Source organism: Amphiprion ocellaris, chromosome 4, assembly GCF_022539595.1.
Source record: "Amphiprion ocellaris isolate individual 3 ecotype Okinawa chromosome 4, ASM2253959v1, whole genome shotgun sequence".
NCBI classification, from domain to species: domain Eukaryota; kingdom Metazoa; phylum Chordata; class Actinopteri; family Pomacentridae; genus Amphiprion; species Amphiprion ocellaris.
In genome coordinates this window covers 22,572,510-22,599,728 of record NC_072769.1, presented here as the reverse complement: position 1 = coordinate 22,599,728, position 27,219 = coordinate 22,572,510, and the positions used below count along the sequence as shown (strand labels likewise).

At 40.3% G+C, this 27,219-nt stretch overlaps 1 protein-coding gene across 1 annotated transcript in view; it reads left to right on the top strand.

Moving 5' to 3' along the window:
* lcor (ligand dependent nuclear receptor corepressor) overlaps positions 1-17,941 on the top strand; it is a 120,358-nt gene extending 102,417 nt beyond the window's left edge. The window contains exons 6-7 of the mRNA XM_055009589.1: positions 5,613-5,697; positions 13,856-17,941. Of these exons, the coding sequence (XP_054865564.1) occupies positions 5,613-5,697; positions 13,856-14,987 (1,217 nt within the window). The 3' untranslated portion in view covers positions 14,988-17,941. The remainder of the gene's footprint in view (positions 1-5,612; positions 5,698-13,855) is intronic.
* The last annotated feature ends 9,278 nt before the right edge of the window (positions 17,942-27,219 follow it).

Below are 27,219 nucleotides of genomic sequence, written 5' to 3'. Positions count from 1 at the left end.
TAATTAAAATGTCAATTAGCTCAGAGAAGGACCTCATTAGTGGAACTTGTTGTGTGTAATTGATCATGGTTGTTATCTCTGGGCATTTTGTGACTTGGGTACGTTTTGTTTTGGAACTAAAATGCATACATATGGGCTGAAAAAAGTATTTGCCCCCTTCTAAAATTCTTATTTTTTTTGCAAATTTCTCCACTTTAAGGTTTAAGATCATCAAACAAATGTAAATATTAGACGAAGATAATTCAAGTAACACAAAATGCATTTTTTAAATGATGATTTTATTTATTAAGGGGAAAAAACTATTCAAAGCTACCTGACCCTATGTGAAAAAGTGATTGCCCCCTAAGCCTAATAACTGGTTGGGCCACCCTCAACAGCAACAACTGAGATCAAGTGTTTTCTATAAGTGGCAATGAGTCTTTCACATCTCTGTGGAGATATTTTGGTCCACTCTTCTTTGCAGAATTGTTTTAATTCAGCAACACTGGAGGGATTTCCAGCATCAATGGCCTTTTGAAGGTCATGCCAGCATTTCAATTAGATTCAAGTCCAGACTTTGACAAGGCCACTCCAAAACCGTTCAGAAGTCAACTTGCTGGTGTGTTTTGGATCGTTGTCCTGCTGCAGAACCCAAGTGCACTTCACATTGAGGTCATGAACTGATGGTCGAACGTTCTCCTTTAGGATTTTCTGGTAGAGAGCATAATTCATGGTTCCATCAATCATAGCAAGTCGTCCAGGTCCTGAAGCAGCAAAGCAGCCCCAGATCATCACACTAACACCACCATGTTGGACTGTTGCTAGGATGTTCTTTATCCAGATGTAATGAGATACACACCTTCCAAAAAGTTCAACTTGCGTCTCGTCAGCCCGTAGAATATTCTCTCAAAAGTCTTGGGGATCATTCAGATGTTTGACGAGCCTTTATGTTGTTTTTGGTCAGCAGTGGTTTTGGCCTTGGAACTCTGCCATGGATCCATTTCTGCCAAGTCCCTTCCTTATTGTTGAGTCATGAACACTGACCTTCATGGAGACAAAGGAGGCCTTCAGTTCTTTAGATGTTGTCCTGTGTTCCTCTGTGATCTCCTGGATGAGTCATTGCTGTGCTCTTGGGGTAATTTTGGTCGTTGGTCCACTCCTGGGAAGGTTCTCCACTGTTCCATGGTTTCTCCATTTGGCTATCACTGTGGTTCTCTGGAGTCCTAAAGCTTCAGAAATGGATTTGTAACTCTTTCCAGACTGATAGATGTAAACGACTTTATTTCTCATGTATTCTTGAATATCTTTGGATCATTTTGTTGCAGCTTTCTGAGATCTTTTGGCTGACTTCATTTAGTCAGACAGGTTCTATTTAAGCGATTTCTTGATTGAACAGGTCTGGAGGTAATCAGGCTTAGGTGTGGTCAGTTAAATTGAACTGGCTTTCCAAAAAATGTGATTAGCCACAGTTAGTTCATGATTTACCAAGGGGGGCAATTACTTTTTCACAAAAGGCCAGGTAGGTTTGGATAGCTTTTTTTCCCTTCAAACATTAAATCATCATTTAAAAACTGCATTTTGTGTTCACTTTGGTTATCTTTGTCTAATACTCAATTTTGTTTGATGGTCTTAAACATTTAAATGGGGGAAATACTAAAAGAAATAAGAATTTGAGAAGGGGGCAAATTGTTTTTCATGGCACTGTATATAGATGCAAATACTCCAATTCACGTGGCCAGATTAATCATTTTCCTGCATCCAATGTACCATACAAGGACTCTGGTTTTCCTATTAATATCACCTAATGTTTCCTTTTTTGTCCGATTAAACAATAAAAAGTCTCTGAAGATTAGCGAGGCGGTAGCGCGCCCTGAGTCTATATGTGGTTAGGAGGGTTAGAGGGGTCAAAAGGTTAGCAGTACTTTAGGGATTATGTGCGCTGTTAGTGAATTTGTCCGTGTCCACTGTATTTCAGTGTTAAAATGTAACCTTAAGACAAGGCTGTAGAATAGATTTATTCTTAACTGGTAAGCTGCTTGGTCAATAAAATGCTAGAAAATGGTTTAAAAAAAAATTTAATAAAAAATGTTGATCAGTGCTTCCCAAAGACAGTGTCCTCAAATGTCTTGTTTTGTCTGAGATTCAGTTTAACTGTCATAGAGGAGGAAAAATAAACCAGAAGATATTCACATTTAACAGGCTTTCATGTTTCAGACCAGTTATTTAAGTATCAAACTAGCTGGCCGTTAAAAGTTGGCAACTTTTTGAGGCAGCTCAGTGAGATTTGTATCTAACATCAGATGGCCATCGCTTTGGATAAAACCGTCTGTTAAATGAAATTGTTGAATTGTATTTGTAGCGATTTCTTTCTTTCTTTCTTTCTTTCTTTCTTTCTTTCTTTCTTTCTTTCTTTCTTTCTTTCTTATTGACATTCATTTTGCCCCGCTCAGTGTCTTGCTCTCTCGATGTTCCTGCTTGTTCTAAAAACCTGGAATCGTGCAGATTTTTAGTCATGGAAAAATCATGAAAACATACAAAACAGACCAGTTTACCCAAATGTTCATCAACTTAATGTTCCCACTTTAGATGATGGATTTTTTTTCTCTCTATGTTTGTGTGGCGACCTCATTTTCCAGATAAACGTATTCACAAACGAACTGTGTTTTTCCACACAGTGTGTTGCCATATTTTCAAGACTTTGTTGCCAAAATGTCCCAGAGAGGCCACCTGTTTTGAAGCATGCAGAATATCTCTTTTTTCTCTAACTACAGAAGTCATTTTATTAGCACACATGCATAAGCATTTTCCAACGGTGTTTATACAGTGTCCAATTGATTTTGCTAATAAGCAGCACAAGCAGATTGACAGCAGTGGTCTGTGGAGGCAAATTTTACAAAGCAGTCTGAGTGACGGAGCATCAGCTGCCTCTCATGTAACTCACACAAACACTTCTCACTAATGAGGAGTATTAAAAACTATTCCAAACAGCAACTTTCTTTGCAAATTAATTGACGTACGGCATCAACAGAATACTCAACACACTGAACCAAATTTAAACCGAGCGATTTGTCGCACTCACTCAGGGATATGGTATGGTTGCCAGGGCAACTACCTTCCTCCTCATGTGAATAAAATTTTGATTGCAATCCAGAACATTGTATAGGAAGGCATTAAACATGTCTGGTGGAAATCAGAGGAGTCCGGGTGGACTGAAGATGCATAATGTGCTGAAAGCAAAAACATCCTGAAAGTTAAATGACATCTAAAATGAGATAAGATGTTAACAGAAAAACTGTTGATGCAGTGATACATAACTGGGAAATGAATTACTCTGCCAAGGAAGGAGTTATGTGATGACCAGCATACTTTTGTCTGTCTGTCTGTATGTCTGTATGTTCACAATATTACTCAAAAACGGACTGCGCTTCATTCAGCTAAACACACAAACTGTCTTTTTTGCACTGAATTTAAGATTTGCTACTCTGCCAAGGAACGGCGGAGTTACGTGATGATCGGCATTTATGTGTCTGTTAGCAACATTACTCAAAAATGGACCAACAGATTTGAATGAAATTTTCAGGGAAGGTCAGAAATGACACAAGGACTAAGTGATTAGATTTTGGCAGTGATGCAGCTTATAGTCTGGATCCATGGATTTGTTAAAGATTTCTGTATCATTGGGAGATAGCAGCATGACGTCACTGTAACCATGACAACAAGTGAACACTACATCAGCTGCCTGCTGATGATCACATGATTCTGATCCTACTACAAATCCACCACTGTGGACTTCCTCGGTACTTATCAGTCAGAAATGATACAAGGAACAATTGATTAAATTGTGGAGGTGTTTCCGAGTCCCATCAGTGCCGCCGCCTGCTACATATTTAGGTCATGGATTCGGTATCCGTACATAACGTACACATGCATAAAACACGCCTGTGCTCAGTGCAAGGTCATTTAGTTTGTGGGTACATCTATATTAAATGGTCACATTCTATGTTGCAGTGATTTCTGATCATCAATAAACAATAAACAAATGCTGCATTTCTTAAAAAAATAATAATAAAATGTTGCATTTCTGACAATGCCATATGGGGGAAAGAGCAGCCTTGGTGGAGCACTGCATTCTCTGAATGGTTTTCTAGTTTGAAATTTGTCAGTATCAGCAGTTTTTCTCTGATTTTCTGCTGTTCTGTCTGTGTGATAGAGATTCCCGACGGATTCAGGTTCCTCTAAATATTACAGAAACATTTGCATGTGGATCTGTTTTTGACATTAAAGATACATACAAACATCCTGTCTTCCCATGAAATGCAAACACAGAAATGCACCAGTACACCGCAACATGAAAGCCTCCTGCATATTGTTGTGTAGGCCCTCTTTGTGCCACCAAATCTGCTCTGAACCATCAGAGCGTGGACGTAGGACTGTGGGGGTACCCTGTGGTGTCGTTCACCAGGATGTGGGCAGCAAATCTCTCAGGTCCTGTGGGTTGCAGCAAGGGGCCTCCTTAGATGAGACTTCTTCTGACACATCCTGTAGATGCTCGATTCGATTAGGACTGAGGGCGATTGGAGGCTGGGTCCCCTCTTTGACCTGTTTGTCATTCTGGAGCAGTTTTTGCAGTGTGACGGGGTGCATTGTCCTGCTGGGGGAGGCTGCTGCCGTTGTTGGGTCTAAAACAGTGTTTATTTGAATGGTACATGTCACAGTAACATCCACATGAATGTCAGGACCCAAGGTTTCCCAGCATCACCTTGCATGTTAACAAGGTGATCAATATAATTCACTTCACCTGTCAATGGTTTTCATGTTGTGGCTGACTGGCATGTAAGACTTACAGATCACAAAGTGCCTACAAAGACACAAAACTTTTAGTCACAGGTATCTGGGACTGGGTGATATAGTATTTTACTGTATGATCAAAATGACAGAAGTCAGACCAAAAAAAGACAAAAAACAGGACAAAATATTACAAAAACATGACACAAAGCGACAAAAAAGAGAAACAAAATGACAAAAAATGAGACATGACACAAAACAAAAAAGAGGCCAAAAATTTGACAAAAAAGTTGCAAAGCGACAAAAAATAACAAAAACAAGACAAAATATGACAAAAACGAGACACAAAATGACAAAAAAATGAACAAAAGACACAAAACGACAAAAACAATGCTCAAAACAACGAATAAAGGGGAACACAAAATGACAAAAATAAGACAAAAAACACAAGTGAGACAAAAAGGAAACACAAATGACAAGAACATGAGACAAATGACAAGTCAGACAAAAAAACAAAACAAAAAGACAAAATATTACAAAAATGAGACACAAAGTAACAAAAGAACAATGAACAAACTCGTATTTTACTTCATGATCAAAACAACTTGTCATGATCTAGAAATTGTTTTAAATTTATAGTTTTCCAAATATATAACCTCCAGTTAATGTTTTCTCTGTCATTTTTACACTTTACAAAGTCGTCCCAAGGGCTGGATTGGACCCTCTGGAGGGCCGGTTTTGGCCCGCGGGCCACATGTTTGACACCATTCCTTTAGAATATTAATTGTGTTGTGTTAATCTTATCTAATCTTAAAGTTTTGTCTTTTTTCTTACGTATTTATCCTCAGACGGCGTCCTGGACCTCTCCACCAAGAAGAACCACAGCACAGGCGGCCCTAAACCCGGTTATACCGCTGCACCGGGGGTCAAAGGGTAAGAAAACAGGATTAGACCAGTTGACCTCTGTTAGCAGAGCGGCACTGGAGGGGGTGAAGCAGTGTTGTGTGTCTGTGGTGCATTTCCCAGAGAGAACTCGTTGGTGCGCATTGACTCTAAAGTCTGTGTAGAAATGTGGCCTTGAGGTGAAGATGACAGATTCAGATCTGTATCCTCATGCCAAACCACAGTCAGACTTCTCTTTTTAAATTCTAACAAACACTGATTTCGCAGGCTGAGACAACAATCATCACAGACAGATTTAATCGGCTGAAGAGATTGTTTACAAAAACCTTCGAAGTGTGTGATGGATGTACTCTGACATGTTCGCCACCGTTCAGGAGTTTGGGGTCACTTAGAAATGTCAAGCTCATGCTGTTAGCACCAGAGCTAATGTTAGCTGCGACAATGCTTTTTACTGGCTAACGGTGCAGCCATCCCATAATAAACCACTGTTGAAGATATTGAAAGTGCTTGAGTTTACAAAAAGTCTTAAAGTGTTGATTATAACCGCTATAATTACACATTGAGTTTGTAGTAATCTGTGAATGTAGTAGACAGACGAAAAATGCAGATAAATATAAACGAAACGTAAACATTTTTGTTGTTTAAGTGCACGTATATGTCTATTCATCAATTTTAACCAACATTTATTTGAATTGAAAAACTATTCTTATCGTGTCAAATGTTTCTATTTGACAAAAATGCAATTAACAGCAATTAATTAACTACAAATTAGATTTTTTTGTAATTGCGTCCCACCACTAAATTAAACAAATTTCCAACAACAAGGTAGAAACAAACACAGACAGTTTTTAAGGAAGCAGTGCAAACTGAAGTGACTACATCTTAAATGTGGGTACCAATTTCTCACTATACAGGAAAATTGCATGTCGGCAGAAAGTTGGACCAAAAATTGCAACCTGATCTTTAAAATAGGTCCAAACAATAAAAGGAAAGCTCAAAGTGCAATAAACAAGAAATATCCTTTAAAGCCACTGGGTAAATGCCAGGTCCATGTGGCTGCTGTTGCTCTTTCGATAACTCTTTTTTTCTGGCTGTTTCAGTCCAACTAAGTGTTGTAAATACTGCTAGCTTTGTCTCCTGGTATCATTAGCTTCCACCAAGAACACTGTGGCCCTTTGAGACTTCTGCGAACTATAATGTCAACGCCAAATCTCAGTTCAGGAGCAGTTGGAGGTGTATTCACTGCAGGATCAAAGAGGCGCTGCTGACATGGTGGGTGAAGGTTTCTATGCCCACATATGATCTGTGAATCAAACCTCTCCCAATCCATATCTGACCTGCAGATCAAAAGAATTCCTGAAAATGGCAGGCGCAATTAGCGTCGATTTTTTATTCCCTCTTGATGCGAGAAGTGAGCACGATGGCTACTGATTCAAACATGACTTCAAGGCAGAGTATGTTCATCAATAAATTAACGGGATGCAGCGCGGAAGATTGTCAATAAAGGCACTGACACAGATTGGTTTTCTGAAAAGACTAAGCCTCCGTCGTGTGTTGAAGCCTCACCGAGGGGCAGACGAGGGTTATAAATACCTGTACGCAAACATATGTACGACCTCGCCGTGAGACTCGTGATAGCTCAGGTATTGATCAGCAGAGTGGAACCAATAATTCCGATATGAGAGGTAGGAGGCGTCGGCAGTCCTCGCTCGAGGACAACCATGAGGATCTGGGAATGGGCCCGGCCCCTTCAAGACCTGCAGACCTTTGCATTACTTTAGTCTATTCACTGTAAGTCAACACTTGAACTGTAACACTAAATATAGTACTGGATGTGCTCACGCTATCTCCATTGGCTGCATTATATCACCTCTTCCACACAGTTGTGATGAAATCCATACAAAGCTTATAAAACCTTTACACTGACAGGGTGCAGAAAATAAAACTTCATTAACATGAAAATCATAGAAATTATTAATACAAACATCTGGAACCGCTTTTCTGGCATCTATACACAGCTTAATGAACTATCCCTGAACAGCTCACTGAGTGAAACCGTTACTATCAAATCACAAACACTGCAGTTTAAGATCTATCTTATGCACATCTGACCCGGGGTTTAAACTCTCGCTTGTGTCAGTGGTTTTAAAAGTTGTGTGACAGTAACACTTTTGACAAGTTTTGAATCTATCCCACGGTGAATAGCCTAACTCTAACCCTAACTTTAAAATGTATACCAAAAAGGAAACTTCAATTAGATATTTTTCCCAAATTGTTCAACCCTAAAGTGAAATGAAGCAGAGGTAAGAATGATGACAAATGTAGTGTATCCATCTCTGCAGTCGTTTAACTTCTACGGTGGATTTACTGTTAATCTTTACTTCATGCATGTTTTATGACAGCATTCAAGGATCTTACTGCTGGATTCACATGCTTTCTCACATTTGCCGCTTTAGATTTGAAGCCTTATTGCTCTGATGCATTCATGTGCTGTGAGAGAGTCTTTAATAATACATCTGAACACCTTGTTTAATATGGAGAAGCGGCAAAAATGAGCTTTATTCCATTTAATTTAGATTTTCCTTTTCATATTTTTTAATTTCCACTAGTTTGTTCTTCACCGTCACATCAAAGCAGCACACAGCTACACAGAGAGTCTTTCATGAACACCGATTCTCAGTCACTCTTTACAATCAAAAGAGGGTGATATCCTTAGTGACGGCGGCTACATGAACTGTATACAACAAGAAGTCAGAACAAAATGTGATGGCCTGTAGTCTAACTGTGAACAGCTCCCCACTTTTAATCACAGTAGATAGTATTTCACGGACTGACAGCACTAATTTTCAGCCCCAAATTACTAAAAGAGTGAATATTATGCAGCAGTGGTGGCAAGTGAGTATGCAACGGTCCACTGGAGTCCATATGATGTATCTTTCATCATCTGCCCAGGTCCACTAATAACTCTTTCTAGATATCTGTACACAATGTAAAATGTGTGTCTAGAAGGTAGACAACGACGTGTCCACAGCTGTCCATGTGCATGTCCACAAGGAAATATAGTCAAAGCCTTAGTACTGAGTAATACCTGGTAAACAAGAATGTCAAAGGATATCTCACCATAGCTACTACTGGATGAGCATAGCACAGCGGGAACATTGTGGCTTCAGCCTGAATATTATCAACACTAATGTTCAAAAGTTTGGGGTCACCCAAGCAATTTCATGTTTTCCAAAGAAAGAAGAGTAGGCCAGAATCTCTCCACAGAGACGTGAAAGACTCATTGCCACTCATAGAAAATGTTTGATATCAGTTGTTGCTGCTGAGGGTGGCCCAACCAGTTAATAGGTTTAGGGAGCAATTACTTTTTCACACAGGGCCAGGTACATTTGAATAGTTTGTTTTCATCATTTAAACACTGATTTTGTGTTTACTTGGGTTATCTTTGTCTGATATTTACATGTGTTTGGTGAATTTAAACTTTAAAGAGGGAAAAATATGCAAAAAAAATTGTTAATTTGAGAAGGGGGCAAATACTTTTTCACGGCACTGCATAATGCACACATACACTACCGTTCAAAAGTTTGAGGTCACCCAGACAATTTCATGTTTTCCATGAAAACTCACACTTTTATTCATGCACTAACATAATTGCACAAGGGTTTTCTAAGGGTTGGTTGCTGGAAATGTTCCTCTGTACCTCTATATAGATATTCCATTAAAAATCATCCGTTTCCAGCTAGAATAGTCATTTACCACATTAACAATGTCTAGACTGGATTTCTGATTCATTTAATGTTATCTTCTTTGGAAAAAAATGCTTTCCGTTCAAAAATAAGGACATTGCTAAGTGACCCCAAACTTTTGAACGGTAGTGTAGATATCATGTGAATACTAATAATACATAAGATAATATCATAAATAATCCAACACAGTCATAGGCTCTGTCTACACTTTTCTAAACTCATATTTTGACACACAATAAATAAAGTTAAAGATGAATTTGACTGCTAGCATTATTATTATTATTATTATTATTTTTTTTTTTAATTCTCTAATTATCATGATAATGTTCTTACTGTAATTTCTTGTGGCCACAATAATTGTGTAGTGAAAACCTGAAATCTTTACGGCCCAATTTATTTATTTATTCCATGGACTATTCAGATGTTGGGGGGAAACATTTTTGCATTTGTAAGATGAATATTGTAAGTAATTGCCACAACAAACATAAATATCGGTTGTCATCAGACTTGAAATTCCATATATTGCATGTCACTATTTAGGACCAGTATTCATGGAAAAAACTAAACTTCCTAATTCTTTAATTGGTACCAAAAATAATCAAATCACCAACACTGTAGATTTCAGACACTGAACAAAAGTAATGTGTGGTATTCACCGGCCGAGCTCCTCTTGCGGTTTGTATCTTAACATATTGAATTTTTTATAAAGCCAACTGTTAATCTGTTTACCTAGTGAGGGGTTCAGATAAATGTAGTTTTGTTTTTTGTTTTTTTTTTTTAAATTGCATTTTTTTAATCGCGCCACGTTGGCTAGATTAGGTTGTACTGAATGAAATGAAAAGAAACAGTACATCTTCCCACCAGCAAGCACTGGTCGGGAAACATACGTTTACATGCCTCCACTCATACTGTTGCAGTCAATATAGCTATTGCTAAGTAACTATAGCAACAGAGGTAAGGCTCTTTAAAGAAAACGCTCTCATAGGTTCATAATTACATGAAATGGCTTGTCAAGTTGGTGGATGGAAAATGGGAGAAGAACCTGGAGGGAAACAACGTGACTCCCCAATGTAACGTACTCTACTGAGCTATGGTGCAAGTGGCTCTGCGATATGGGGAGTCCTCAGTAGGAGCTTTAAGACAGATTATCACAGTGGGCTGTCTGGAGCTCACTGAAACAATACAGGGTTAATGAGAGGCTTTGGAGTCGACACTCTGATAGAGCGTTCTGTTACAGTAAGCATACCGTCATCAGGGAGGCTGCAGCAGACAGCAGTGGTGGATCTGAAGAGTCGATGCGAGCGTTGATTTTTTACAACAAAAAGAGCAAAGAAATGTACATGACGGACGTGGATTCACAATGAGACAGACTCAAAGATTGTTTCAGCGTCTGGCTGTTTGATCCCTGAGCAACAGTGTCTGCGCTCAGATGCTTTGTGGGAAATATTGAATTTTGTTTCATTTTTGTATTTTGACCGTTTAGCTTTGACTTCCTCAGTGGATTTAGTCAAAAGCTGTATTCTTGTTATTTTGGGAAAATCCTCGGAAACAACATTTAGACTGTTGCTTCAAACCAGAAGATAATATTCTGATACACAGCTGCAGTCTTATATACAGCAGAATAAATGAAAGCAATACTTATGATTAGAAAACCCAGTAAAAGAGAAAAATCTTCAAGTAACGTATATACTAAAGAGGGCTGCACAGTGGATTGGTGGTTAGCACTTTTGCCTCGTAGCTAGAAGACCCTCGGTTCGTGTCCCGGCCTTCTTAGGATTTTTCTGCATGGAGTTTGCATATTTTCTCCGGGTACTCTGGCTTCCTCCCACAATCTAAAAACATTCTCAGTGTTTTTTTAATTGGTGATTCTAAATTGGATGGACATATTAAAGGAAAGTTTTCTTTGAGGTTTTCATACAAACCCAGTAAGAAATATTTCTTAAATTGAAGGCCACTAACCTGTAATGCAGACCAACCTGCGGTGTTCTTTGGGGATTGTCTGGTTGTGGAAGATGAATTGGTGTTAGTGGGGGTGGAACTGTAGTTAATATTACATGACCTGATCAGTAGAAGCCTCACTGGGAGTGAGGCTCGGGGCCTTAGGGGCCTCGGGGCTTTGGGACCTTCGGAAGGAGACTGAGTTCCAACCTGAGGGGATAAAGGTGCCGTTTCTAATTTTGCCTTTATTCCTGCTGTGGAAATGTCTCACCAAGGTTTTCCTGCTGGGCTGCGTCCTGTGGAGCGCGTCAGCAGACAATATGTTGTTGTGGTTAGAGTGTCTTTTCAGAATGATTGTTCATTTTGGTATTAGTTTATTCAAATCAATTCAATTCAATACAAAAAACTTTATTTGTCCCCAAGGGGCAATTAAAAAGAGCATACAAGCAGCTTGAAAGGACAACCACGCAAGACACACAATTACACACAAAAAGACAAGTCAACATTAAAAAGAACATTGTAATTTGAAAGTGCATTTTGTTCCTCACATATGGGACAGTAAGGTGTTGTACATTTGGCCAGAATTTCTCCCAGTTATAATAAAGCTAGGGCACGCTAATTCAATTAATTACAGAAAAAATAAAGCATTAAAAAAAATAGCACATTTAATGGTACCTTTTTCAGTTCCCTAATTTCTGGCCCACCAGTAACACTGATGCACACTCCAGCTCAGTAGGTGGCGGTAATGCACCTAAAGTGTGTTTTCCAGACACGAACAAGATTCACAGGATGCAGTGAGTGATGTCAGCACACAAGAAAGTCTGGTGATGAAAGACGAGACCGAATTGAGCTTGTTGGACGGAAAGTTTTCTTTTAAAAAGCTTCCAGATAGCAGCTTGGATAAAAGTGTGGTCGTGTGCAAACTGTGCAACAAAGAGTTTTCTGATCACTGCAGCACTTCACGCCAAAAGTATCACCTCAGTGTAAAACAATTTAGCATGTTTGCTTCTGATTTGTTGACCTTTTCAGTCCATAGTTGATATTTCAAAGATCTAGCTGAGAGTTTTGATGCGTTGTCTCTGCAAAGGGTAGCTAGCTCCATCCTTTATCCATCGCATAAATACAGAAACAGAGTGTAGCCAAGATATACTGCACCAGAGGAGGAAGACGCTACCATCAATATCAAACAACTCTTCCAACTTCACGAAGAAATCAAACAAGAAATCGACTTCGAGCTCAACTTTGGAATGGAAAGGGAATCTTTGGCTGATCAATTTGACTTCAACATTTATATAGCCTTTGTTTTCAAAGAAAAGAAGAAGTTGAAAACTTAGGAAATTGGCTTTGTCTGCGTATAACAACAATAAGCCAGCTAATACAAGATTTTTTTCCCCCTTAAAACCCAGTAACTCCTGACATCCTTCTACTTCGTCAATTTGAATGTAACAAGAGTTGCTGCAAACAAAGTTTATAACAAAGGGCTGTTTTGTGAAACTGTAAGGTTACAAATGTTCTGCTTGCATAAAAGGAAAGGCTGATCCACAAGATACTTCTGAGATGTGGTTCACTAAGCATGTCTGTGTGGGAATTCACAGCTTTATTTACTCTCTGGGTGTGTTGGAAATCAATTCATGCATGTCGCAAACTATAGTATTCTCTCATTTACTGCATATTGTGTCAGGCATACTGTATCTGTTAGTTCTCAACAGTTTTGAGACTACCCAGATAAAGGGAAAATGGACATGGTTTTATTGTTTTACATCTTGGGCAATGGTTACACATCTTTCCAGAAGCAGTCTCTCAGTTTTTCAGACATCACTGTAAAAAATCATTTATTTGAAAACCAAACATAGTAATAAAAAGACAGACTGGAGGTCTATAGTTTCCCTCGGACTATTTCACAAATGTAATGTACTTGTTGTTTGGTTATGTTTTTTGTCTTTTTTCATGACTATCACTAATAATTTGGCATTTTTTCTTCCTCATCTAGGATAATAAAAAGTCACTTACCTTTGAGCAACATACACTGCTGTTCAAAAGTTTGAGGTCACTTAGAAATGTTCTTGTTTTTGAAAGAAAAGCAGTTTTTTTCAGTGAAGATAACATTAAATGAATCAGAAATACAGTCTAGACACTGTTAATGTGGTAAATGACTATTCTAGCTGGAAACAGCTGATTTTTAATGGAATATCTCCATAGAGGTACAGAGGAACATTTCCAGCAACCATCACTCCTGTGTTCTAATGCTACATTGTGTTAGCTAATGGTGTTGAAAGGCTAATTGATGATTAGAAAACCCTTGTGCAATTATGTTAACACATGAATAAAAGTGTGAGTTTTCATGGAAAACATGAAATTGTCTGGGTGACCCCAAACTTTTGAAGGGTAGTGTATTACAGACTCCAATCTCAGTTCAGAAAATGCTTCATATACCAGACCTCTGTCTCAAAAATCTGAGTTTTTTTTAGAGAATTTCATCAATTGTCTTTTTGTTCTCCACTCAGGCGTTCCCTCAAAGTGGAACACAACCTGTCAGAGGTGGAGGAGGAGGACGGCCTGCTGCAGAGAAGTTTGCAGGACGGACTGAGAGAGAACTACTCCAACTCCTTCAAGCCCCCACTGGCCCGCTCGCTGCGTATCAAGGAGGAGCTCCTCAGCCAGAAGCACCGCCTTTTGAGCCAGCCCGCTGCCCTCTCATTGGCTAATCTCGAGTCAGCTGGCTTGCTCAACCACGGGCAGTCCCACTCCTTGCTTGGCCAGAAGGGCTCTTCCTCTTTCTGGGGAAGCAAGGCCCACCTTGAAAGCCTCATGAAGCTAAAGCAGGCCAGTGGAGCTCTGAGCGACCTCAAAGATCTGCCAACATTCCTGGAGAATCACCACCACAACCACCACGGAGCCTTCTCCTATAAGAGTTCCCTCCACCATCACCATCACAATCAGGTCTCAAAGGTCCAACATCACCACAATGACGGCAAGAGAGACCAGGGCCACTCGCCTCCTGTTGACCTCAAGATCCCTCAGGTTCGGGGCATGGATCTCTCCTGGGATTCCCATGCCTCTGAGCTGTACGGCTATGGGGCCATGGGGGTTGGAGGTGGTGGCCACGGGGAGAACACCCTGAGCCGGAAGCTGAGAGCCATCCTGCCCAAGCAGAACCGCCGAGGGGGGAGCCTTGGAAGCCTGCTGGACGGGGCAGCCGACTACTGGAGCTCCGACTTGGACCACTCCAGTTCCGGGCCAGCGTACTCCATCTCCGACGTGGAGGGGGACCCAAATTCCAAGCAACCCAGGAAGAAGAGGGGCCGCTATCGCCAGTACAACAGCGAGATCCTGGAGGAGGCCATAGCTGTAGTGATGAGTGGGAAGATGAGCGTGTCCAAGGCACAGAACATGTATGGGATCCCTCACAGCACCCTGGAGTACAAGGTCAAGGAGCGCATGGGAACACTGAAGAATCCCCCAAAGAAGAAGCTCAAGCTGATGATGAAGATGGAAGCAGGAGGCCAGGATTTTCCCACCGAGTCGGAGAACACGCCTACTGCTACTCCACGAGATGACGGCCCGCCGCTAGCAGCTGCTGAGCTCCAGGACAATGTAAAAGAAGAGATTGAAGACAATTTCAAACCGATCGACTAAACGGCTTACACATGTAAACCTCAGTCAAATGACTTAAGTAATTTGAAAATGGATGGGGCTTTATTTGTGCCAATTTACTTTGCAGTATCTGGGTGAGCACAAATGCAGGGATAATATGAGGAGGATTCTTTAAACAAACTGGAGAGAAACAACTAATCGGACGTTTTTTAACGGGCGTCACTTGAGCGACGCTGTACAAGCATTTGTTCAGCTTTTATATCCAGGGGCTTAACAAATGCAGCTAATGACATTAGTTAAATGACAATTAATGAAATTACCTTAAGCATGCTGATAATCCCCAGCCCAAAAACCCAATCTCCCCTCTTTTCTGAACTTGATACCCAGAAGCGTTGCTGCTTATGAATGCAGTTTGGGCTTTGGACAATTCTGATTTGGGGAAAAAAATGTTTGAGAAATTAACTCCCTAAAAAAACTGACAAATTCGTCCCTTTACCACTCCCCTCTCTCGCGGAGTACTAGCTGAAAATTGGTAAGTGAACTGTCTATTACATTTGAAACCAACTGTAAGGTTTAATCATACCATTGATATTCCTCACGAGGGTTCTGAATCAAACCCATTCTCTTATTGCCAGGTAGCCATGACGCTTTAACTGCAAACTTTTTCTTTCCTCCTTAAAGTACTCTGCTAATCTCTGTGCGGACGAAAGCAACATTAACCCGTCCTTTTTTTGAACGAGAAAAGACACACAAAAGTCATTCAGGGATGCATGTTTGTGAGTTTCGTGGACACTACTGACTTCTATAATCGACTTCTTCTCCTCTATCTTTTCGTTTGATTTGTTTTTGCTTTCTTTTGCACGACACTTTGGGTCTGGCGCTCGCAGACCAGGTTACCTCGGCATTGTTGCCCATGCATCATGCACTTATTATGGTCTGTCACTGAAGCCCAGTCACAACCTTGCAACAGGTCAGAGGTGCACATCGCCTGCACACGCTGATTCATATTCAGACGCAGGAGGCTCATTAGCCCTCTTTTTTGCCAAGGGACAAGTTGAGGGGTAATCTGACTATGAATCAGCTGTTTTTAGGGCAGAATGCTACCTCATGGACCTCCATCATTCTCTCACTGCTGATCCTGGAAAGCCGGAGCCACCTGCAGGTTAACCTCTGAACGATGACCGAAGTGAGCTCCCCTCACGGTGATCTTTGCTGGATGAAGGCCTTTTAGGATCAGAATGTGAAACTGTGCTGCTATCCAGTTCATTATCTAGCTCCTATGAAAGGCTTTAGCTAGCCTGAGCTAATGAATTTTAGCTTGTCTTAGCTAATAACATAATGCTGATGAGTTTTTCTTTTCCTTTTCTAATCAAGCTAAGTAGAAGCGGCTTAGGTGATGAGTTTTAAAGATATTCTTCTCCCTCAAACTTCAAAGACAGTTTCAAAGGCAGTTTACTACAATGATGTGCATTTATAGTGGGGTGTTAATTTTAGGGTGGCGGGTGGGAAATATGCAGTGGGGTGGGGTAGATGATAGGTTAGGGAAAGGCAGATTTTAATATATTATAAGTTATTATGACTGACTATGTAAAAGCCAATTCATGATTCGGGGTGTTCTGTTTTTCTCCTCATTAACTCAGGGTGACTGAGACAGAAGATGTGGGTTACAAATATGGTAATTTCCTGTTGGACCTATAGTAAACAGAGCAGAGGACAGCCACGCCTCTCAGTAATGCTTGTCTGTGGGATGGCCACATGATTTAAAACGGCAGATAGACCTGCTAAAAAAATCATGAAAAAGACCAGAAAACACCGAAGTTGGGTTTGTGGATTTAACTTATGGCGCTAAACTTTGAAAATAGCACTTTTCAAAAATAAGAGAAAAAAAACAAGAGAGAAAGAAAGTTTGAGGTTACGCCTGTAGTGTAGCTCTTCTCTGGGGGATATGGAGCGACGAGGAGGGCAGAGAGATGGAATAAATAAGCTTTAGTGTGTGAAGACTTTCAGAAAGGTGCAGCTTGGACCCAAACTACTCTTTTTTTTCCTCTCAATTACCTCCACGATTTAAAAAAAAGAAAAAAAAAGAAAAAAGATTTAAAAAAAAAAGGTTGACAGCTTGAACAAGTTCAGTTTTGTGTAGTGTCGTCTCGTTGTTTTCCCTCCCCTCGCCGCTAAATGTTGCTCTTCGCTCCTAACACTGCCTGGTGCTCACCCAGTCTGTGAGATTTTAACACAAGAATTGTAACTCTCTGCTCAGATGAAATGATGATGATTCACTCCTTTTGAAATGTATTGTACATTTTATTTATTTGATTTGTTTTCTTTTTTTTATTTTGGATTATTCTGTTAAAAATGGCATGCACCACTTATTTGGCTGATTTTGGGGTTGGGCCAATACGATATATAATGTTGAATATTTCCACACCACTAGTCTTGCACCACAGATGCTAAATATCACACTAAGTTATGAATTAATCACAATCTAATTAAAATTAGAATCACTGACTGGCTGTTGCATACAATCTTATCTTCCCCCCACTGTGGTTATTGGTCTAAGCTTTGAAGCTCCCTTGCCTTGATTGTTTTGGCATGCACAGCCAAATGAAAAAGCTCTAGAACAGACTCGTGGAACAAGATATTACCAGGAGTCAATATGCATGAAATGCGTCCAACACTTTGACAATGCCGAGCATTTGAAGTGTCTAAGAGGTTGTTGTGTGCATCAATTAGGACCCAGCGAAAGACAATGCACAGATCTGATAGTTAAAACAGGATCGAAGTCCCAGTGTTGAGAGTAAAGCACTTGTTACGCCTCTGATAAAAGGCATGATAGCTGCTCACTTAGCCTGCTGTGAATAAGAGTCGGACAACACACGATTCACAGTGTCCCCTCCTTGAAGAAAACCAACAAAACGAACCTATGGCAATCTGCCTGTTAGCTTCTTTCATGTAATGCATGTAAAGCATGGATTTGTGCTATAAATAAAAAAAGAAAATATATGTAGAGAAATAATGCAATTGGCATTTGATGCGCAGGTTTGCATGGATAAACTCCGACAGCACTTACACTGAATGCCCCTGAGAGGGGCCATTCCTCGAGGGCCAAACAATTTGTGAATATTGTACACAGATCTCTAAATTATCTAGAAAAACTTTTCTCTCCATTCTTTCTTTAACCCTTACTGCACATTTGGCTTTTGCTGTAAGCTATATTTCTTGTTCCTTTCTAAGAAAAAAAAAGAAAAAAAATCCAAGTAAATTTTTCAAAAGACCCATTTTCAGTCTGCTCTTATCTGCTGAGGTGCATGCCATTTAAGGTGTATATTTATTTCATTTCATTTGATTTTTTCTTGGGTTTTATTGATGGTTTCTATTCATATGGTTAACGGCTCCCCCTGTCCAAAAAAGTCCTCCTCCTTCAACTGAGTCTCACTGCTGTTTCTAAAGCAACCTCATACTATATTATATACTTAAGAGAACAGCGTATATCTATTTATATACATATACATATACATATATATATATATATGAAATAACAAACACTGAAGTAATGAATGTAGTGAAATGAAATGAATCTCTCAAACTCACAAAACCAGAACAGTGATCTGCAAAAAAGATGACACTGTTGCATCGTTTTTAACAGACTGTTGTTTTTATTCTTTTGATTTTAGTTTCACTTTATGCTGCTTGCATTGGAAACGCAGTCGCTTTCTGACGCGGGCATGCAACAGTAGCCTTCAGTACTGTAAATGTCTCAGGATCGAGCCAATGGGGAGGGCAGCAATATTTGTCAGTCGGAAAATGGCGCAGACTTAACTACCTTTACTATATATATATATATATATATATATATATATATATATATATATATATATATATATATATATATATATATATATATATATATATATATATATAAAAGAAGTACAGGTCAGCTTGGTCGGCAGAGACCAAGTGTTATACCTCATTCTCAGTACTCTGACTCCTTTCCGTGCCTCCTACTTTTATGTATCCCTTACCTGGGAGCTTGGCAAAGGGATAGCTGATACTCTGGGAAACATAGTATCCTCTACTGTTTCTTTTCTTTTATTATGTTTTTGTTTTTCTTTTCTTTGTTTTGCCTTCCTCTTGCACAGGGAGGTGGGAGACGCTTCAAGTGTCTGACTGACCAATATTTGCCACCCTACCACTTTTCAGGTATTTTTTTTTGCAACCAAACCTTGTAGAGGTGTTAGAGCGACAGATTGACAAAAAAGAAAGAGCCACAGGGATCTCACAGCGATCCGTGTGTTTTAGCAGTGGTTGGGGTTGCATGAAAGGACTGAAAACTTCTCATTTCTCCCTCTAAAAGTCGAAACATTTTAGGATTCAGTCGTCTGGTTTCACCCTGGAGGCACTAAGTCATGTTGGTCCCACCCTGGTCTGAGAAAGAACAATGAGTTTTGTTCACTGAGGGGTTTTATTCCTTTCTTTTTCGTGGTTTATTGTTTGCTTTTAAGTGTAACACAACTCCAGTTTGAAACTTGACAGGGGGATTTTTTTTATTTCTCACACCAAGAGAAATCAGAGACCCAGAGGGGAGATTGGGGGACAGGTGGACAAGTTAACCTTCCTTTATCAGTCGTCTTTTAAAAGAAAAATATTCTATCTGAAACTTTTTACACTGCATTCCCCAAAAAACACGGCACGCACAGGAAAATGTACCTTAATATGATGAAAATGAAAAAAGCTATATGAATATGTATGTATTTATTTTACTGTTTTTTTTGCATCTTCAGGTAAGCCAATCAATTTCTCTGCTTTTCAGGTTGGTTTCTATTTGATTTGTTTTTTTTCTTTTGTTTTTCTTCTGAGCGAAAGACTGTCAAAAACGTGATGAAAAGAAAAAAAATGTCGAACAGCAACTACTGTAACCTCATTTAGTAGACGCCGCATGATGCACCATTTTGTTAGAGGATGGCGTGTGATGCGGCGAGCTCGCCAGGAAAGAAAGAACCATAATGTATGTGATTGCCATGCTCCTCTCTGCAGGGAGGTTTCTTCTGTTTCTTATTCTGTCACGCTGCATATCTGGTTGTCATTTATACCTCAGGTCCGACCACTTCAAAGCAGCTGATTGTATATTAGAAACACACACACAGGAAGAATCAGGATTTTTAGTACAGCTCGTTTCCAGATTTTTAGATGTTAACTGACAGAAGCAGATTTTGAATAATTGTCGTTTCTCGTTGTGGTTGTTCGTACTGTTGTTATTCTGATGGCATCTTATTTTTCTTTGTTTTCGTATAAACAAAAAAATTCTTTAAAGCCAGAAGCCAGGTTTCCATGAATACAATGCTGTATTCTCTCTAGCACATACAGCCGTGGAAGAGCAGAAACGCACACACACCGATAGAGACACCGACAGCAACACACACTCTCCCTCCTCATCAGGTAGCCACGCTTTGTGTGGGCGGATTATATGTATAATTATGAAGCTGGAGTCTGCCGTGTCTCTTTTAGAAGCAGGTGGGTGTGTTTTGTCCACAGCCTGCAGAACATCAGCCCTGCTGGCTGATTTTGATCTGGCACACTGGGACACTGCAGGCACTGCCTCTGTGAAAACCACTTTGTTTTGTCTCAGGCTTTTTCTTCTTCTTTTTTTTAATATCAACCTCCTGATCTTTCTGTTAAAGGAAAAATCCACCCTACTGTTGTTGTGTTGTAAGCCACCAGGCTGTGATGCTCTTTGCATTCCTGCTTGCCTCAAGTTTCTCTCCCTTTTTTTTTCTTTAGAAGTTTTCCCTCAAACTGCCTTGTCTATTTTCTGCTGCTGTAAGTGACTGCCCTCTGTTCCCAGACCTCCGTTTGACAACCCCTGGGGTACGGGCATGAATTCATTGTATTCAGCCGCGTTAACTGTGGGCGGAGACGCACAAACATAACACAATCATGAGCCTTCATTTTTGTTTGGATGTGGAAAATCAAAAGTGGCACATGCTGTTACAAGCCTCTGTGTTTTGAGCAAAATGGGGAAAAAGTTGGACACCTGTAGTTAAGCATTTCGTCTGCCTGATAAAAAAGCACAACCTCGAAGGATGCCGTGTCCTTTTGACAAGAAATCCTGTAACTCATATTTATGTTTTAAAGGACTTTTTTCTAGATTTTTCTAAAAAATTAAGCCTCACATTCGATTTTTGAGAAAACACAGAATAAAAGCAAGAAAGAATAGCTCCTACATTGACCATCGTGGCGTCAGGGTTGGATTCTCCGTTTAAAGATGCAATCAACACAACAAGCCGACAAAAAAAAAAAAAACAAGCCGCACGAATGCAAAGAACATCACCAGTTATCAGTTTTTTCAGTAGGTGGTGCCTGAGAAACTGTCTGGTTTGTTTTAAGGTGGATTTTTCTTTTAACTGCATATCGAGCTACATATCCAAGAAACATGTCTGTCTCTTACAACAACATCTACCTGACTTAAAGTGCAGTTTTAAAGAATAATTATCAGCACGTTGACTTACGGTTACAATTCTCCTTGTGTATGGAAAGCTTTGCTGTACTGTGTTTTGTTTTTCTTTCTCCACACATTTGTCAAAGCGGCGCTAACGGATCTGTTAAAATGTGCATCTCCTCTGTCGTGGAGTGCGATGACAAGTTTCATAAATGTCAAAGCATTTGTGAAGATGTGACAAGCAGTCACTCAGTAGCAGTCTGGCTTTGAGAGCAGAGCTGAGTATGGAACCTTACTGGCCAGACACGCCTCCAGAACGATGCCGATCTGCAGCAATCAAATCAACCTGCACTCCCTTTTAGTCAAAACCTACTAATTTACTAAAATTAACACTCCAAGAAGGAACATTTCCTCGATAACAGTCGACAGTTTGAGCCATAATGTTACGTCACAATAAGGAAAGATGAGAGAGCGCAGAAACTAGATGATGATTTTCATTATTGCACCTTGAAATAGCCTTTTAACCCCTAGATGCACGAGGGGTTGTTTTATGCCATTATTGTCATTGTGGTTAAGAACAATAATTTGTATTATTGTTCATATTATACTTATGTCCACATAAGGATGATTTCATGTTTGAAATATGTTTATTTTTCATTTTATAGCAGATTTTGAACATTTTAATGATTGAAAAAGAAGAATATTATACAGAACTGCAATAGAAGAATGTCAGCATCCATTTTGTGGACATTTTTCCACTCTTTTCCTCCAGCTGTTGCTGCTCTCCATCCCTCTTGTATGATACTATCAGTGATAAAGAGCTTGGGGTATTAATACAAATATTACAATTTCCTTAAAAGTATAAAATGTAACTTAAAAATGTAAATTGAATGATATGAATGATATCAAAAACATGTATTTATAGGAATAGCTGGAATATGAAACGATAAAGATTTTTCATTACAAAGATATTTTCAGAAAACAACCCACTTATGCATCTAAGAGTTAAGGCATTCTTCACTAACGCTGTACTGAAAATAATGTGCATATTCACAGCCGGACTTTGCGTAATTCCATAGAGCTGGATGTGTTTTCAAATCACAGCCTTGGCTCTTAACTAACGTCTTACATTCAAACTGAACAATAAGTGATTACATATTTATTCCTCAACCAGGGGATCAAGAGTGCCTTTTGAAGCCTCTAATCAGAATCTTTAAATCGAATCTTTCAGGGTGGGTTTCTCAGTCATGTCTAATCTAACCACCCAGGTGAAACTATGGAGCATTCTTCCGTCGAAAGCAAAATGTCTTGCGAGATTCAGGTCAAATTTGTCAGCTTAAATTCCCCCAGCCCCCCCCCCACCTTTCCGTGATTATGTTGCACTGTGAAAGGCTCGCAGGCAGACATTTTCCCACACTGGCTGTTCTCGCCTCCGACAAGCCCGCGGTGCCGGCGTTCGTCTCACCCCTCCGCCTCGTCAGAGAGCCTCCTTACAGATGGCAGCCAGACAGACGGTCGGATAGACGTGCCGGTCTGAGGAGGTGGATGGGAGTGCGAGGATGAAATCTAACTGAAGTAGAGAAGAATAAAGGCCGCTGAAGGTCGCCATCCCCACCCCCACGCCACAGTTAAACACCGGGCTTTTAATGGAACAATGCTGAAATTCGCTTCACCGCCGAGCGTTACCTTGGCAGGCAGCGTCTGATTAAAAGGTGCTGCTGTAGATCTGAACGTCTGCTCAGAGAGACAAAGAGATTTTTAGGGACAAAAATATTGCAGGTTGGAGAAAGAACTTTTGAAGATCCAAGCGAGGACGACGTGAAGGAAACGTGAGGTGCCCTTGTGTGTTGCCATGACAATCTTGCAGCATTGTTCCCATGTGGAGGTGTGTCTGGCCTTTTAGAGCCACCTACATGGACCAGCTGCTCTCTGCTCCTCTGAACTCAAAGCCAGCTCTTGCTAACGCTGGTTCATCTCCTGCGCTTGCACAAAGCAAAGCGTTCAGTTCGGATAACCCAACAGAACTGATTCAGATCAGTCTTAAGGTGCAGACGCCGCTGCTAATTCTTCAGGTTTTGTCCGGTATATTTCTGATTCAAAGGAAATACGGCCAAACTCACAACAAATATTTACCACAGAATGTCTGCTCTCCTTTTCCCCCGTCTCCACACACTTCTAGCAGATTTGTACCTCTTTCTACATCTTGCTCTCTTCTGTATCCATACAAGAGCATCTGAGAGCATATATTTGTCCTTCTCTTTGCTTGTCTCTGACACGGTCTCTGTTATTTCTGCTACCTCAGTCTGTCACGAGGACTCGCCTGTAGGGATCTTTTCATGTGCTGACAAGTCACTCAGTTGCACAATGTTGGTTCGACAAACTAAAGCATATTCTATTTCCACCATTAGAATCATTTTGTACCATCCCTGGGCATTTTGATGAGAGTTAAATGCTGCAGAGATGATTTATCAGGCCTCAGGAGTCCCACTGGCAGTTCTCGAAGACAGTACCCTCTGATTGTGCGCTGACTGTTGCGGTCTCTTCTTCTTGTTTTTCCTCTCAGAAAATGTGTCACATCTTGATTGTTCTGTCACTCAAAAATGTGGAGCTTCCGGACATGCCGGAGCATCCGCCCGGGTAGGGGCCTCGCATCCCTCTCCACACTTCTTTTAACGCTGTTTGATTTTATTGTCCCTTTCTTAGATGAAAAGTCATAAAACCCCGTGCTTCCCTTCCCTTCACCTTTGCCCCTCAACTATGTGTCATCCTCTCAGCGTCTCTGGTCAGTGGAGCGTGAGCACCGTGGGCTGGCAGGCCCTCATTTATCCCAGGAGAGATGGGGTGCTCCTGTGCAGCCCCAGGTCCTTCACCTCTCATCAGAATCCTCCCTCTTCTTTTTTTTACCTTTCTGTTATCTTTTCACAGAGGCTTTGCCGTGCTCTCCTCTGATGAGGAACGTGCAGATTATTTAAGGCAGGGCTTCGCGTTCTTTCAGCAACAAGGGAGGGACATTATCCTCTGCAATACTGAGTCTTTCTACAAGGAGAAAAACACACCGACTCACCACATACAGTATGTTAGGGAGTTGGTTAATATTTCAGCTTTTGGTATAAATTTCATGAACTCTGCCCACAAAAGAAGCTCAATATTTTATAGGTTTGGCCATTAATTTTGTATGATGTCTCTGATCTCCTGTGTTGATGGTTCAAAGTAACGGGCTCGGGCTTGACTTTTGGTTTCTGTGTTGAAAAAATAGAAAAACAAGAAAAAAATCAGCTAATGAGCAGGGTCGTGTTTTTGTTGAAATTGTCAGTGTATTTCTGTGATTCTCTTGTAGCTTCTGTTTTTCCGTCTTTATGAGTTATGATGTCTTCTGAATTATGGTGTCTTTGACGACCGCGTACCTTCTCTGTTACCTTTGAGTTGTGAAGTCTACACTACATTGCAGATAACCACACCAGCCGGTGTATTTATAGTCGAGCTGAAGAGCAACACCGGCTCATGAGTGTGATCGATAGTCGGGTCAGACAGACCGGCACTTGCTGAGCGGATATTGGAGTTCAGTCCTCAGACAGGAAGTTTGGCAGGTGAGATAAATGTTCTTAAACTGTACAGAAGATTACAGTTCTGTCTGCAGAAACAGCAAACTTTTTTGTGGAAGACCTCGCAGTCACCTGGCTGACTCATGAAAGCAAGAACATCACTTAAAAGGGTATTTCAGAAGCCTTCTTTATTATTTTTGACTGATTCTGTACATTATTTTCAGCCAAATACTTTTTCAGTGCTTTATAAACAGCAAGGATTGTAAATCTGAATAACTCTTAGCAGGGGAGGCTCATGCAGAGCTCGCTTAATGACCCACCTCGTTAGTCCTCTGGAGATCTAACCTACAAGACTTGGACTGTTGCCTTCCCACATGTCAAAATTAAGGAAAGCCGCTCGCTTAAAAAATGAGTCGAGCGCTTTGACTGAATCTGCGCATGGGAAAGTGACGCTAAGTGTTTGTTCTTTCTTTCAGTCTTTGATTACATTTTCCATCTTGGTGTTTTTTGGTGTGCAAAAATGTAAAGAAGAAAAAAACTTACAACACAGAATACCTCAGAAAAGAAATCCATGTAACCTTGACAACTTCCATATATTGTCAGATCATGTCCATCGACACTCATCACCTGCCCTTTCTCTCTTCGTTTCCCCCTCTTGCTTTGTTTCCTCTTTTCCATGCAGTGCGTAGCTGCAGTGGAGGTTCCATAGCTTTTTACGTATGTGTTCTGTCTTTTGATTCGTGAACATTCTTGGTCCCAAAGCTTCTGCAGCCCACACAGCATTCCTCGGTTGTTTTTAAAGACAGCTCGACACTGATATTTCATATTTCTCAACAGCTTGCGAAAGATTCACGGAATATTTTTCTTTGCATAAGTTCATCAAAAGTGGGTTTGCTGAAAGAATGACGGCCAACATGTGGAACACTTGAAACCACACATTCCCCTCCCCGTTCCTTTTACATACCTCTCTATCTCCTTATCTACTCTTTATCTTTGTTGAAAACTGAATGTAAAAAAAAACGCAAACACAACAAACCTCTAATTTAACTATACATATTTAAGAATTTAAAAAAATGCTCTATATGTGCACATAGATATACCTATACAAGCCCCACACAGACACAAACACAAATGCATATGTATATAAAAATCTCTAATGTCATATACTTTTATCTTGAAAAGGAAGAGGATGAGCCTTTTCCATTGATGATTCAGGGAAACAATACAGAAGTCCAGTGCAGTATGTTAGGTGAAATCACTCCCACTCTGTCGCTTTTGGTGTTCGTTTTCTTACTCCGTTCTTGCTTGTTATTTCCCCATGATGTAGCATAGGGCAAAGGGGGCAGGGCGACTTAAGTTTTTTCGTTAACAGAAGAAGTAGTGAAACTAGGATCTTGTGTAATTGTAGTCTTTACAAGCCTGATTCTGTGAAACTGGGGGGTCGGGGTGGTTGGGTGGGTGTTTGTTTTTGTTTTCTAAAGCGGACACTGTAAAGACAGTATATTTATGAAGATGACTCAGACGTGAAAGTCACATTTTGGGGGGGTTTAAGGGCTGCTGGGAGGGGTGTCTTCAGGATGGTTGTATATAGAATCGCTTTACCCATCAACCCTCACCTGTCTTTTTCACAGGTGAGGTGGAACTGTATGCTGAAGGCACTGAGGAGGAACGCTTTGTGTGTTTTTATGTCTAGAAAAGTAAAGACTGTTTCAAATGAAGGAAATGGAGGAGTATGGATCCTGTCCAGGTTCTCCGTAGAACCCGGCAAACGGTGAAGTCGTTAGAAAGTGCATCTCCCTTGTACTTTGCCGGGAGTGACGGACGGTTTCACGAACGTTGACCCCCTTGATATTTTGCATGCTGGTGTACATACCCCTGTATCAGTCCTTTGGTTTGAAGAGGCTGGTTAATCCAAAAGCGCTTTTGTTGGATGTTGTCCACAGGACAGATTCTGATGTTTTGAATATAAAATATTGCCCCTAAGAAAAAAATCCCTTTCCTGAGAAGGAGGAGCACCTAAGGTGTTTGTTTGTCACTGCAGCAGCTTTCGTAGTGGTTTTTGGCTAAAGCTCTTTTGCAATCATTTTTTTCCTTGTGTAAACTAAAAACAAAAAAAGTGCGTATGAGTGTGTGTGTGTGTGGCTGTGTAAGAAACAATGTGAAAAGCTTGCTCTTTTTTGATTTTCTCCAGTTCTTCTACCATGTTTTAGCCTCAGACCTGCTTTTAGGAACATTAATCTACTTGTGCTCTTATGGTAACTCAACGGAACAGTTGGAAGAACTGCATCTCTGAACGTAT